The sequence below is a fragment of the Melanotaenia boesemani genome, chromosome 10 (assembly GCF_017639745.1).
Source record: "Melanotaenia boesemani isolate fMelBoe1 chromosome 10, fMelBoe1.pri, whole genome shotgun sequence".
Lineage (NCBI taxonomy): Eukaryota > Metazoa > Chordata > Actinopteri > Atheriniformes > Melanotaeniidae > Melanotaenia > Melanotaenia boesemani.
The window spans coordinates 5,116,524-5,131,815 of record NC_055691.1 but is presented as its reverse complement, the minus strand read 5'-3'; the positions used below and the strand labels follow the sequence as shown (position 1 = coordinate 5,131,815).

Below are 15,292 nucleotides of genomic sequence, written 5' to 3'. Positions count from 1 at the left end.
ATGTTAATGAGCAATTGTTAAAAAAATCATGTCACTTTCAATAAGACTATTTAGTTAACAAATGATCATCAACGGTTGAATTTTTGTTTAGGCTTTCATAAAGTGTCTGTGTCAAGCACCGGCTCAAAGTATGTTTTTATCTTTCCTCATATATTGTCACGAAGCGGTGGCAAGACTCAGACAATGAACTGGCAGAGGTCAAAGAAAAACCAGGAGTTTAACACTAGGAAACCCAGAGATTTCTATAACCCCCCAGAAAACCCAGAACCTTCCCAAAAGGCCCTTAGTCCAAACCGAAAGACTCTGGCAGCCACAATTAGCATCTTTTCATTTGCAAATGCAGCCATTACCTGAGGATTCAGCAGGGGGCAGGACTCTGCTCAATTCTGTGCACAAACACTCTCCATCAAAACTAAAGGAACTTGAGCTGTTTTGTAAGGGTGAAATTTGCATGCAGCCTTTTGTGTTGAGGGGTATTGCCCGCTTGCTTCACCTTGAACACACAGAAGGAAAAATGCAGAGACACTATACCACGAAGCAGGCCTTGGAGCTGATCCTGGCGGACACAAGCCCGTGTGACTCAGAAGACGAAGAGATACACCTTCAGCTGGATTCAGACTCTGAGCAGTCTTCAGGTAAGCTTTCCCAAAAATACTATTTTTATCCCATGATTACTTTGTACTCAAACCATAAGACTGTTGTGAACTTTAGAGTTATCCAATGAAAAAAGAAACTAAAACATAAAAAATGAACATAATGGAAAGGGAGATATAAAGTGAAGATGCCTTGAATTGTCTTGTAAAAGAAAATAAATATATTGTCTGCCTCTTCATTGTATATTTTGTTTTCATAGACAAATAAGAAATGTTTTGTCGTGTATACGGTTAGAACTAAAAACAAATTCTTCCTGTTTGAGTGAATCTCCCAAGTTGTAAAATCAATCAATCGACTGAGGAATAGGGTATAGGATCTATAATTTGATTTGGTAATTTAAAAAAAAGATTAACTAATTTCTATGTGTTTACGTGCAGATGAGGAGACTTCCACTCTTCCTCCAGAAAAGAGAACTCGGTTGGAGGGTGAGCCAACAGAAATCGCTAAAGATGGTACAGAGTGGCGTGAAGAACAGCTGGGGCCACATCTCCATTTCACTCCAATAGAAGCATACGATGCAGATGGAGAGCCAACAGCTAAGGCCAGGAGAAGTATCGGGAGTCGTCTTCAGAGCTTCCTGTGTTTCATTACGCTCGACATGCTTCGAAGGATTCAGCAATGGACAAATCAGCATGCACGGCAAACGGAGCAAGTGGATTGGTTCATGGACCTCCCAGAACTGAAGGCATTTATTGCAGTCATAATCTTGCGGGGGGTGACCCATGTTCCATCCCTACGTGACAGCTGGTCCGCCAATCTGGGAAACCCACACATCATTGCTACTATGGCCCGAAACCGCTTCCAAAACATCATGCAACATCTACGCTTTGATGACAGGTTCACACGCAACCAGAGAGCAGAGATTGATAGGTTTGCGGCAATTTCGGATGTTTGGGGATCTTTCGTCAATAACTGCATCTCATCCTACAACCCTGGTCGACACATCACCATCAACGAACAACTCTTCCCATCAAAGACTCGCTGCACTTTCCTGCAGTACATTGCAAGTAAACCCGACAAATTTGGCATCAAGTTTTGGGTAGCCTGTGACTTGAAATCGAAGTACATTTGCAACGTCCTCCCATATCTTGGAAAGGACCCCAGTCGTCCAAGTGGAGAGAGACTGTCTGAGAGTGTTGTCATGAAGCTGATGGAGCCATTCATGGATAAGGGCAGAACTGTAACCACAGACAATTTCTTCACATCTCTGTCTCTTGCACAACGCCTGCGTAGCCGTAGAACCTCCATCCTCGGCACCGTCAACAAGATTCGCCGCGAAATTCCACAGTCAACTAGACAGAAGGACCAGGCTGAATTCACCACACGAGTGTTTTCCACCCCCGAAGCAACCCTGACAGTATATGCGCCAAAACGAAAGAAGATGGTCTACGTCCTCAGTAGCATGCACACAGTGATTGAGAATGAAGATACCCCCAAAAAGAAGCCAAACACTGTGACAAAGTACAACACCACAAAGTGCGGAGTGGATGTGATGGACCAGATGGTGCGTGAGTACAGTGTGCGCGCACCAACACGGAGATGGCCAGTCGCCGTGTTCTACAATATGATCGACATGGCAGCATTGAATGCTCATATTGTGCATAAGGCATGCACTGGAGTGCAGGAGAGACGGGTGGACTTCCTGATTGAGCTGGCAAAAGAGTTGGCCAAATCTCATGTGAGCGCGAAGAAGGCACACAAGGAGGAAGTGTATCTGCAGCAACCTCTCACACCTAGCCCTGGGAAAAGAGCCAAGTGTCAGGTCAAGCAACAATGCATACAGAATTCTGCCTCTGTGAGATGTTTTCGCTGCTACAAGTACACCTGTGGCAAATGCAAGAAGGAGACACCATGGGAGTGCCAAGCATGTTGTGACACTGACACTGCAGATGGACTGCAAGAGCACTAAAATGCCAGCTCATGTCGCTATTTCCTAATGTAAATATGTACAAATATGTGGAGTTCTTTTATTACGTCCATTTTTCATTTGTTTTGTATTTAAATGACAAAAATAAAATGCTTTGGAAAAAAAATGACAGGTATCTTTGTACATTTGTCATGTTGACATTTCAGTCCTCCTTACTTAGAAACTAATTTTTCAGGTCATTTTAAGACCCTTGGCTGTAAAACCAGGACACGCTTCCATTTTTAAAATTAAAAATTATTTTAATTTTTTGTGCCATAACATCATGTTATAAAGTTGGCAAAGTTGGTGAAAATTCAGAAAAAAACTTTTTTTTGTGTGTATGAAACGAAAAGGATTTTTCTTTACAATATGAATCAATCTTTGTGGTATATCATTTGAAAACGTAGGCTATACATTTTTTTCTTTTTATTTCAGCAATACATCATAAATGTAAAGAAACAAATGCCATTTCAAGAGCTTTGGAGAGTCTTCATCTGATCCTCCTGCCCTGGAATGTGGTCTGACCAGTATGCTAATACAAATGCTACCAAACCAGAATGTAGCTGTGTTTCTATTACAGTTTCTTGCAAAATCAAAGTGATCTTTCTAAAATTTAGCCAAAGTGCAATTGTGATTTGCAGGCGCTTCCATTGAATGGTGTTTAGCACATTAGCCATTATTACCGTAAAATCTAGTCCCGTTAGACTCAATTTTGAGGATGGAGATTAATTCTTTGTAAAACTTTGCATTTCGCCGTTTGCTATCAAGGATGACGATTATATTTTTTTCCTTTAATTATATCTTCATGATTATGATTTCCGTCTCCTCCAGCGTCTACCAATACTGTGCCATCTTTATCTGAAATGAACTGACAAAGTGACCCCCTACGCCACGTCCGGTTAAGTGTTAATGCAAAGCAAGTGTTTCCATTACACTTATCTGATATACATGTCACAAATCAGCAGGCTGGACCCACAATATATCAGAGACCTTAGGACTGGAGTAAATAAGATTTATTGAGTTCAGGGGAATGTTTAAGGGTTGTAGACTCTGGTCTTTGGCAGTTGACTTTTCTGAACGCTGGAGAACAGGGGTGAGAACTTTGAATACTCAGGAGTTATTGTTTATAGGTAAGATCACAACGTACCAGCAGGTGGGATGGAACCCAGGCAAGGGTGCTCAGAATAAGAGAGAGAGAGAGCTCTTTAGAGGAACATCTGCCGGGAAGCTGAAAAAGAGACTGCTGAGCCAGAGGTTAGTGAGAATGACAGAGGAATGTTACGCTGGGTTTCCCTGTCTGGGATGAGCACTTCATAAAGTCTGGTTAGTCCTCCTATTGATCCAATAAGGAGTGAGTAATGTCCATAATCCAAAATCCAATCCAAGAGAAAGTTCCTAAAAGAATCAGGCAAAAAACAGAGTTACCAGGCTGGGGCAGGCTGAGGTAACAACTCTGGGAGAAAACAGGTCCATAGGCAGTAGAGATGGCTAGAAGCGTTCAGGAGTTAACACTGACAATCTGGCAGTAAGCGGCAGGAAGACTCCTGCTTAAATAGGGAGCAACACAGGTGGAAAGCATCAGCAATTAGAGCAAAGCAATCAATTAGGGGAAAGATGCCTTCAGAGGTGGCTGGGAAATTCCAATCCCCACCTCACACCGTGACACTACATCTATATCGACACGTCTGAAAAACCACCTGATGAGAGCGTAAGACTTTTTAGTGATGTTTGAAAATTTTGTCAAAGTTTCTTTTATCTTTTTTTTTTCAGGTTTTGCACAATTCTAGGGAATGTCACATACCTGGTGTTTTTTTTTTCTGTGTTTCTACCCATAGGTCATATTGAAAGACCCTGGTTCTCATAGGCAGGGGAGCTTTCTTGTCAGTGCCTCAGCAACATAGTGACAATCTTCAGGATATGGTGTGTATACATAGGTACTTTCAGCTAATTTCTCCAATGTCTGAGTGCATTTTTGAGGTAGGTGTCAGTCTAGTTTGGTCTTTTATGCACTCTGCATTTGCCCTCTGAAGTTGGTATTCTGTCGTAGAAGCATGGGATTTGGCAGACTTGTGGCAACTACTGTGTTCTATGTGAGTCTGAGGAAGGGCTGCAAAGCAGTATTGTGTCATCTGTATGTGCAGACACTGTCCACCCCAAATGAAGTGCTGGTACTCGTTGCGAGATCAACAAGGTTGTGGAAATTGGATCTAACTGGATTACTTTAAGAACGGAAAGATCCTTAATCATAGCTGTTGAGGACAGATTCACAAATATGTTCCCAAAATCAGTGTCCCTGTATTGCAACCTTATGTATCCCACTAATCCACATGCATTTTTTACTTCATCAACGAGCTCTTCGAGAGAGAGAGATAGAGAGATAGAGAGATAGAGAGATAGATAGAGCGTTAAACTGTTCTGTTGTAAGCTCCAAGAACCAACACAAGTCTTAGGCCCAGAATACATCTGTCATATGTTCAGAGAATATAAACCTAGCAGAGCTCTTAAATCCAAAGACTCTGGTCAACTAGTCCAGACCAGAGTCCAGACTAAACATGGAGAAGCAGCATTTAGCTGTTATGCTGCAAACAAGTGGAACAAACTGCCAGTGGAGATTAAACTTTCACCAAATGTAGACATTTTTAAATCCAGGTTAAAAGCATTTCTTTTCTCATGCGCCTATGCATGAAATCTGCACAGAAACTTTTTTAACTTATTTTGCTTTTAATCATTTTAATGTAATTTATTATTTCATTGTGATTATGTGTTGATGCCTTTTACTATTTCTAAATATCTGTAATGTCTTTGTTTTATGTAAAGCCCTTTGAATTGTCCTGTACATGAAATGTTATATACAAATAAACTGCCTTACCTTGCCTTGCCTTAATGGCCTATCTTTTGAGAAAATGAAGACCATAAGCTGTGAATCAAGAAGATACTTTAGTGCAGTCTGAGAATAAATATAGTCTTGAAGTAATCATACGGGACCTTTAAATTTTGTAAATTCTTTGTTTAGTGTTCCATCATAAGGCTGAACTTAACATGCATAAACCTTTTGTGTTATGAGTCACATTTCCCTACTTGTGCAGTCAGCCAGTGGGTATGGATCTGCGAGTTGGTTTGGGTCAACCAGTTCCATCTTTTTTGTAGGACATCTTTTCAGTTCATAAGCTCTGTAATGTTCCCAGTACCAGGCACTGAACTTTCTGACGATGAAAAACAGTTTATCATTGACAACAATCATCTGAATTCCACAAATACAGGCAGTCCTGCCAATAAGCCATGTGCAAGCATCATTCTATTCCTGTAGTTCAGGCCACTGTATGTTGCAGTTTTAGCCAAGCATACAACATCCAACTCTAGGTGCCTCTGTCTGAGAGCAAACGCAATATCCGCTTTCAAAACATCAGTGGGAAGAGTTGAAACATTTGTTACTTCCAGGGGGAACTGGGAAAGCTTCCCATGTGAAGATGATGGGCCATGATAAACTGAGGTCTTCGTGCTAAGGAAAGAAGCACATTTTTGAAGTAAGCTGTAGGTTGCACAACTCTTTTGAAAAAACTGTCCTTTGCTTCGAAGTGCAAAGTCCAAAATGCAACTAGTGGGGCAAATGCACAGATTAAATGAGGGAAATGCTCTAAGAAATTATGTTTAGACAGAAAGTTTGACTTGGGAAAAACCTCTTTAAATCTAACTCTGTACTCAGAGATCTTCATGTTCAAATTTGCAATTGATTTCTGGGGGTAAACTGGAGAAACAACAATTTCCACAATGTCCCTCAAGTCAGCAAGGAGTTTCCTGGATGGTTCATCAGTGGGCACTTTCTGTCCAAGTAGTAGTGGGAAAAAATCTAAGCAAGGGCCAGTTCTCACATACATTTCTATCAAATGTCTTCCTGGATGCATAGTGCAGTAGAACAGAGTGAGGCCGATTTGTTTCATCATTCCATCTACAGGGAAAATATTCAATCGCCTTGTTTAAAGTTTCCAAAGTAAAATACTTTATAGAAATAAATACAGTCAAACACAGATATTTCACAAGGTACAATTTCCTCAAATAAATTGTGTACAATGTCTAAAGGGAAACCACTTGTAACATTGAAACTAGCAAGTTTTTCTGACAGAACACATAAAACTAACAATTGTTCAAAGAATTTTCCTCAAGGGTTTTTAGATGACTCAAGTGACTCTCCTCAGATCTCAGAGAGAAACCTCCAGCTTCGATCTCATTGTTCAAATTGCCTAAAATCTAATACAAGGCACAGATTTTATGCTTTTTTACATGATGTACCAAAGGGAAGGCATATTTCATAGTCATCAACATACAAAATCAAAGAAATTGCACATTTATTTGAGAGAATAGCATTTCTTTTAAAGAGAAGTCAATCCCAAAAGGATCCTTGTCCTTTTTGGGATGAACTGTATTTCCTTTAAAAGGTGCTGCAAAGATTTTAGTGAAGGTACATACTGAAATGAATCATGATTCTTTTGGTCTAATACATATTCAACAGGTACCACAACGTTAAAGTGTTTTCTATAGTAAGCCTTCCATTTCCAAGCAGTAGAAAGTGGACCATGGTTTTCTATGGTAACTTGAATAGGATTTGAATTGCAAAGTACAGTGGCAAACTTTCACAACAGGTTCATTAACTCTGCAACAGTTTTCTTGTTAAATGTCAAAAAATAGTCTTTTGGGCTACTGGCACAGTGGCAGTTCCAGCTAAATACCCCAACTCTTCAAGTAGTTCATTTATAGCTACAGAAAAAAGTGTTCTAACTTAAAAAAGACTGAAGCTAATTTTAGTTCAACAACTTTAGTCAAATCTGTTGATTCTTGATCAGGAAATTCTTCAGATGGTAAACCATCATCTTACTGCTCAGTAGTGCCACTTTCAAATGATTCAGTAGCAAGGCTATCAACAGGTTCATAAACACAAGGCTTAAAATTGTGAATGGTATGGGGGGTATGTTTTCTCTATTTGTGAGTTCTGAAAGCATCATAAAGATTTGTTTCATATGAACAATGAACATGCAATTCACAGATTCATGTTTTTTTAAATGTGTCCCAATGTGTTGAAAATAGTCCGTCTCAGTCGAAAGTTGATTGTTCTCACAGATGTGGCACTTAAAATGTGAAATGCAATCTTTCTGTGTGGACTTTTGAGCAGAATGGTATTTGCTTAGATGGGTCATCAGAGCCTTTCATATCCTGCATGTGCATGGGCAGTTCTCATAAGTACAGAGGTAAGCATGACCCCGTCTATAATGTTGATGATCAAGTTTACAATGTTTCCGAAGTTCATACCTTCTTGAATATGAATGGCCACAGTCTTTACATTTCCACATGTATTGATTACTGAGGAAAAAATACAAGAGTTGTGTGAGTGTTTTGGGAAATTATTGCAATACTCATGACATTGCACAGTCTTATTACAAGCTGATGAGAAGCTTCCAAAAGGTTGCGCAGCCAGAATACAACTGAATTGGAAGGTGCTTTCCTGAAGTTAAAGGAGACAGTTTCTTTGTTGGGTATTCTCAATGTAAAATGAATTACAATCTATGCAATGCAAACATGACAGAATATTATTATGCCTTCTGTTGTGAGTTGAGCTTGACACACTGCATATGTCTTATATATGATTAAAACTAAATCTGAATAGTTAATTTAGGCCTGGTGGGGTGGTGAGGGTGAAAGATATTGCATGGATCACAGACATGTCATGATGTACCCCTAATAATTTCACAAGTTTTTTTTTTTCTTTTTTAACTTGTTAAAAAAAAACAAGTAAAAAAAAAAATATTTCACAAGTAAATTGTTATTTCTCTGCAAATTAACTTTTCCGTGGTTATATATCTTACTTGCTATATTTAATCTTCAATTTATTGTTTAAAGAGTAATTTAACAGTTGAATGATTTGTGATCATTTCCATAGTCGAGGCGCCTTGTGCCTTTTACACGTAATGTAATAAATGGACGAGCAGCACTGAACGCCGCATCTACATATAAATGTCTGTCGGCTGTAGAGACGTAACATATCTGGGTATACCGAACCAGACCGATACGTACTGACCCACACCCATTAGTGTAGTCTAGAACTACACATTTATCAGAAAAGCCAGCGTCAAAAGGATTTCAGACAAACACCAACCCTGTTCAAAGGTCCCCTTTCTAATTTAGCGTAAACAAACTTCACGGTGCGTGATTTCTGTTGCGGTTCTTTAGCTGCTGTCTGATCCTTAGGAGAAGTGTACTTTGGCGTACATATTCTTCGACAGAATCTGCTTTCATTTGATGTGTATGTTCAGTGTTCTGCATTAAGTGTTGTAGCACTAGAGCCAGAAGAATGTGCCCGGTGGGTTAACAAAGCGGCTTTAAATGGAGCTTGACAAGTTGTAATTCATTACTTAAATTATTTGATTTTTGTTTAGTGCATTAAAAAAAAAAACAAAAAAACAAAAAACAAAGGTAGGCCACATCCCTAGCTCAGTTTAGTTTAAATCATGGCAGAAGGTGTCAGAGCTCACACACACTCTCATACAAGTTTCAAACAATGCATGAACAGTTACCGTCTAGATTTAACAACTTTTCATTTAATTTCAGTCGTATTAGAATTAAAATTTGACCTTACCATAGAATGTCCTCCTCTCTCAGGTTCTGACTTTCCCATTCATAATGTGCTTCGACCCCAAGAGCTGAAAATTTAATCCGGTCAAACACACACAGTACTATAGACATGTTGAAAACTAAAAAAAACAGAACAAAATTTTTATTATTTTCTTCACCAGTGCCAATGTCGCTCTGAAATGGAGGTGCAGTTTGACGCGGAAGAACTGTTATCCCACCAGAACTATGCTGAAAGAGTGCACATGCACACAAAGGTGCATAGATCAAAATTTAAAAAATCACTTTGGTGCTCTGTTGTCAGTAAACGTTGTGGTAAAGTAAAAAACAAACAAAAAAAAAGTATTAAGGATTTTTCAACCATAGAAATAAGAAAAAATACATTAAACTGTAACAGGGATGGTGTGGACCCAAATAGGCTGGGGAAAGGGATAGACAAACTTTATTATATTTCCAAGAGGAGTTAGGTGCGTTGGTCTGTAACCACAGCAGAGACCCAGGTAGGATTTGAACTCCAGACACCCCCTTGCTAAGTAAACTCATTTCTTCTGGACCAACGGGACTGACTGCAAGAAGACAGAACATGTGAGTAAAGAGAAGCCCAGGAGGTAGCAACAAGATGGTGAGATGTTATGGTAAGCAAGTGAAAACTCACTGTGATTGCTTGTCCTTCAAGAACATGGTCCAGGTAAATCCAGACACTGAACAGGGCTGAGACAAAAGGCAAAGTCAAGAGCACGCAAGGTCGAAGCCAGGGAGATGATGAGATGACTAGCAGGTGTTGTCAGCAGGTGGAAGCAGTTGCACTAATGAGAGGGAGTGGCCGAGCCAGAAAGCAGGAGGAGCCTATGCTCACGTGTGCGGTCAGTTACAGCACAGCTGTTGCTAGTGAGTTTGCTCTCACACTCAAGCGTAGGGGGTACACGTCGTTTTGGCGTTGTGTTGCAGTTTCTCCTCCTAATCTGAAGGTGGCAGCAGGGGTGGTATCGGCTGGTAAACACACCACGTCGGAGTTCTTTTGATGGTTTACTTCAGTTTGATATGTATTTTCTGTTTTAAAACAACAATGGCATCCAGTATGGTTCAGTGTCTTTATTAGCTTGTGGGAGAAAACAAAATAATTCGATCAGCTTCTCATCAACTTGATCCATTAGATGTTGTTTTTAAAGATGGCGGTTACTACACAATTCAACGAATTTGTTACAGGAACGCGTTACAGTAACGATATTACTTTTTGGGTATGAAGTAAAGTAGTGCATTACACTTAAAATATTGGTAACAAAATTACTTTACTGTACTACAGTTACATGTTTTTCTGTGTTACTCGAGCCGTGTTTGCCTATGTGTAAAGTTCTGATCTGTTTTAAGTGGTACACGCATGCTGCTGCCTGTGTGTGTGCTTGCCTGGGCACGTTGCCATAGAGATCAATTTGAATGACAGCTGATTGTGCGCCAACTAAAGAGAAAGAAAAATGAAGCTGAAAAGTCGGAGATACAGGCTTTTGGTCAGTGGCGATATTCACATTATTTTCAGTTCAGTCCAGTTTCTGTCCAAACTTGTGGTGAAAGATCCTGCTCGTCAGTCAGTGGAAGGAGTCCTCCAGCAGCCGACCCGCCTGAACAAGCAGCCGACCCGCCTAAACAAGCTAAGCTTTTTTCAACATTTTCTGGAGCGCAGCAGCCGGTAAGACAGAAATTAACAAGCTAGATGCAGGGTTCATTGTAGGAGACATGCTCCCCATGTCGATTATTGAATCGCCCAGGTTTAGAAAAATACTAGATAAAAAGATTATGAGACAAATGTGCCAATTTCTTCCCACAGACAGGGATGTTGTTCTTATGGTTTTAAAGCCATTTTGATTACAATATACAGTAAACACTATGCAGACAGGCAGTGATGATTCGGCTATAATGTTCGTCCTCTACATGGTGAATTAAGAAATGGTGAAGTAAAGTAATAAGTACTGGCGTTTCTTTTCAAATGCAGTAATGAATAAAGTAATTTCATTACAATTTACAGAAGTAATGAGTAACTAGTAACTAATTACTTTTTTAGAGTAACTACCCCAACACTGCCAATCCCAAGATAATACTTCCACCTAACTGTCTGGGTAGTAGGGGTGCACGTCAGGTCTGGAAGAAGTGTGCGTCGGGCCTCCTTGGAGCAACATAGACGGTGTCTCAGAGTATAAATTCGCCTTAAGTGTGAGATTAAATGAACAATAGCTTTGTTTACTTTTTTCAGTGTGGATAATTTGAGGTGACACTAGGAGACCAGAGCCAATGGGATTCATCCTCTGTAAATGCACATAAAAGCCTGTAAAAGAGTTGGAGGAAATGTTCAATCTACACAATAGCAGTAAACCTTCTGCCAAGCATGCATAGCCAAGAATGTTTCCTCATCATATTATCCTTTCTGCATTTCTCTTCAAAATATGCACAACGACCTATAGGTGAATGTAATGTATTCAGAGAATGTTGCCATTCCTGCAAACTGAGCACGTTTTACTGTCTCTTGGCTCTTACCTCAGCTTGTCAAAGGGAATATTCACCAGCAAGTTCAGCTCTCATTGCTTCCAACTGCTACTGTGACGTTCCTGGTGAGTAGAGGCATGAGCAGAGCAAGGATTTAAACCTGGAGGATGTGATAAAAATATGGTAATAAAACATGCATGATTTTCATTCCACCATGTTCTCCCTCTGGATTTCTCTACTGAGAGATGTTGAGGAAAAACCTTGGATACACGTAGTTATTTAGCAGCAGACAGATTAACTGAGATGGATCCCAGATTTCTTTATAGCAGGGAGGGGATTACCTGGTGCAGGGCATCAGGCTGCAAGATTTTGATCTTTAATACATTCTGGAAAAGCTGAAGTTTATAATTAGCTTCTAAATCCTGCACTTCTATCACATACACGTTATGAGCTTTTAACACAGATGTTTCTTCATTACAGATTTTTGTAGCTTTACAAAAAAGCTTTAAAGGCAACATGTGGACTCTTTACTGCAGTAAGTATTTTATTTTTGTTAAATATTAACTTTTTCTTGAGGTTTTTCACTGTTTTTCAGTCAGTATATATAACAAGAACATAATATTTATGTCAGCATAAATAACCAAAATATAGTTTCTAAAAACATTTAAATCTTGATTGCTGTCATTCAAATTTCTTTAAATCAATTTAGTTCAGCTTCTTAAGATTCAATTGGTGTCACAACTGAGCTGTTAGCTTGAGCGGAATATCACAATAACCTTTTTTCAAGTTCAGCATAAATTTAGAAATGCGTTACACGAATGTTTTCAGTGGGTTTATCTTACCATATTCTTTGAAAGAATGTAAATCCCCAGATTAAAAGTAATTGACTAAGAACTACCTTGAAATAAAAATACAGTGTTTGGACAAGAACATCCAACTCAAGAAGACTGGCAATGGTTGTTGCGCAGTATTAGTAATCAACCTTGGTCCACTGCATATAAAGTATGGAGTCATACGTTTATATTAATGCATAAATATATTTGAATACACTGTAAAAAAAGCAAAAAATCCAAACAAACAAAAGAACCAAGAAAAAAAGCTAATTGCAGTTTTTTCAACTTTTTCCTTGTAATTTCATCTCATTCTTTTAGGACAGACGATACTAGGAACAGAAAAGCTGATCAGCTGATCACTGACAGCTGGTGTTAGAACAGAAAGAGAGGGAGGGTGTTGTGAAATGTTTATTTTCTCTAGTTAAGCTCATACGATTTCATTTGAGTACATGTAACATGCTCTTATTTTGATATTCTTTGGACCGGAAGTATAGCATTTTTTTTGAGAAAGAGTAAGTTGCTCTCGGTAGTAATGTTTCCGTATAAGAAGAAACTAGCCGCTTTTCCCTTCACGTATTTGTAAAAACATGACAGTGTTCAGCTCAATAAACGTTCTCACAATTTCGGATAGTAATTATGACACAGCAGTGCAACTACTTCAGAGCCGTTTCGGGAGAAAGGACCTTGTGATCAGTGCGCATATGTCCAAATTACTGAGTCTGACACCTGTAAGAAAATCCTCTGATGTGGCGGCCCTCAGAGCCCTGTATGATGAATGCGAAATCCAGATTCGTAGCCTGGAATCCTTAGGAGTGCACAGAATTACCTATGGGTGCTTGTTATGTCCAGTATTGATGCAGCTCATACCAGAAGACATTGCACTGGCATACACCTGCAAGTCCGATTCCAGTGGTGAATGGAAGGTGCTTGAGCTCATTCAAATCATTCAAACCGAAGTTCAAAGCAGAGAGAGGGCACAACAGCTTGCCAGACCAAATAACGCTGCAAGAGAAGTTTTACCAACTAACAAATTGTGTGGCAAGGTGATCCCTTTTAGTGAAGGTAAGGCGAGAAAATGGAGCCTGCCATCAGCAGCTGCACTGCATACTGCAAGTAATGCACCGCAAACCTGTGTATATTGCAATAGTGACAACTACAAGGCAGAACATTGTGCAGAAGGTTCTGGGGCTGACCGCAGGGAAAAATTGAGAAAAATGGGAAGATGTTATGCGTGTCTTGGGCCAAAACACATAGTCAAGTTCTGCAGAGTTAAAGGTGTCTCATGTCCCTTATGTAGCCGTAGACATCATCCGTCAGTTTGTGATCAAAATGACGCTAAGGCGGAGAATGGTGGCACAGAGGCGGTTGTGTCATCTGTGACTAGCACAGTGAACCCCCAAGCAAATGTACAGAACACAGTGCTGCTACAGACTGTAAAGGCATGGTCAGAAGGCCCAGCAGGGAGAAAGATCATACGCTGCCTGCTAGATGGGGGCAGCCAATGAAGCTTTATCCACAAGGACATGGTGAAGATGTTGAGATTGCCAGTGGTAAGACAAGAAGTGTTGAGTCTACACACCTTTGGATCTGCCACACCTACAAAGACACTGCGCAATATTGTAAAGTTGTCCCTGGAAAGTGTTTGGAGCACACAGCAAAGGATAGAGATTGAAGCATTGGAAACTCCTTAAGTGTGCGGTGCTGTGATAAAGGTCCCTGGTGAACCTGTCCAAGAGGAGCTGAAGAGAAGGGGCCTCCAGCTCGCAGATTTCCCACTTGAAAGCACTGAGGGTCCCGAGCTAGCACTGCTGATAGGAGCTGACTATTACTGGCATATTGTGTCTGGCAAAATTCAGCGAATAATCAATTCTCTAGTAGCCATAGAAAGCAGCTTTGGATGGGCTCTGCAAGGACCAGTGTCTGCGTCCAGCTTGACTGATGCCACATGCATGCATATTAGCGTAAGTGAGGGCGCACAGATTTCAAAGCAGCTACATGCCTTTTGGAATATGGAGTCTCCTGGCATTGTAGACAAAGGAGCCCAAAACTCAGAAGAAGCAGAGGCGCTCAGTCACTTTGAACAGACTCTGGCTTACAAGGACGGCCGATACCGAGTTGAGTTGCCACGGCGATCTGAAGGCCTTATCTCCCAGACAACTACGGAGTTGCAAAGAGACGTTTTGAAGGCCTTAAGAGGAGACTAAATATGGATGCAAACTTGTACACAAGATACAATGATGTCATACAAGATTATCTAGAACAAGGCATATGTGAGGACGTGCTAGACAATGTTTCATCAGCAGAACAACCTGAAACAGTGAAGTATTACATGCCACACCATGCTGTTCTTCGAGAAGATAAGGTGACAACTAAATTGAGAGTAGTTTTTGACGCATCCTCACACAAAGAAGGCTCTCCCTCACTGAATGACTGCCTGCTGACAGGTCCCAACTTGAATCCAAATCTGCTAGACGTCCTGATCAAGTTCAGACTTCACCAGATAGCCTTCTTGCAGGTAGCCTTAGAAGAAAGAGACAAGGATGCTGTCAGATTCTTATGGATGCATGGACCTCCAACTAAGGACTGTAAAGAGGAGTTACGCATCCTGAGAATGACCAGAGTGGTATTCGGAGTGTCGCCCAGCCCGTTCTTGTTAGCTGCCACAATAAGAGAACATATAAAGCAGTATGAGACTAAGCAGGCCAGAACTGTGGAGGCACTAAGAGAGTCACTCTACGTGGATGATATTATTTCAAGCTCCTGCAGTGTGGATGAAGCTTTCTCATGCCGGGATGAACCTGTGCAA

The 15,292-nt window shown here is 40.3% G+C and overlaps 1 protein-coding gene across 1 annotated transcript; it reads left to right on the top strand.

The window, feature by feature from the left end:
- The first annotated feature begins 307 nt into the window (after positions 1-307).
- Positions 308-14,690, top strand: LOC121647490. Its single transcript, XM_041996995.1, has 4 exons — positions 308-434; positions 1,032-2,107; positions 2,261-2,416; positions 14,199-14,690. Exons 1-4 carry the CDS (start codon positions 338-340, stop codon positions 14,688-14,690), a joined length of 1,821 nt encoding a protein of 606 aa, XP_041852929.1. The 5' UTR covers positions 308-337.
- Positions 14,691-15,292: the final 602 nt, after the last annotated feature.

Bases quoted from the DNA above. Each gene is read 5' to 3' on its own strand.
- LOC121647490 (XM_041996995.1), top strand. From the start codon at position 338: ATGCAGCCATTACCTGAGGATTCAGCAGGGGGCAGGACTCTGCTCAAT. The intron at 435-1,031 runs GTAAGGGTGAAA...GTTTACGTGCAG, and splicing joins AAAGGAACTTGAGCTGTTTT to ATGAGGAGACTTCCACTCTT. The intron at 2,417-14,198 runs GTCAAGCAACAA...GCTGTGATAAAG, and splicing joins GGAAAAGAGCCAAGTGTCAG to GTCCCTGGTGAACCTGTCCA.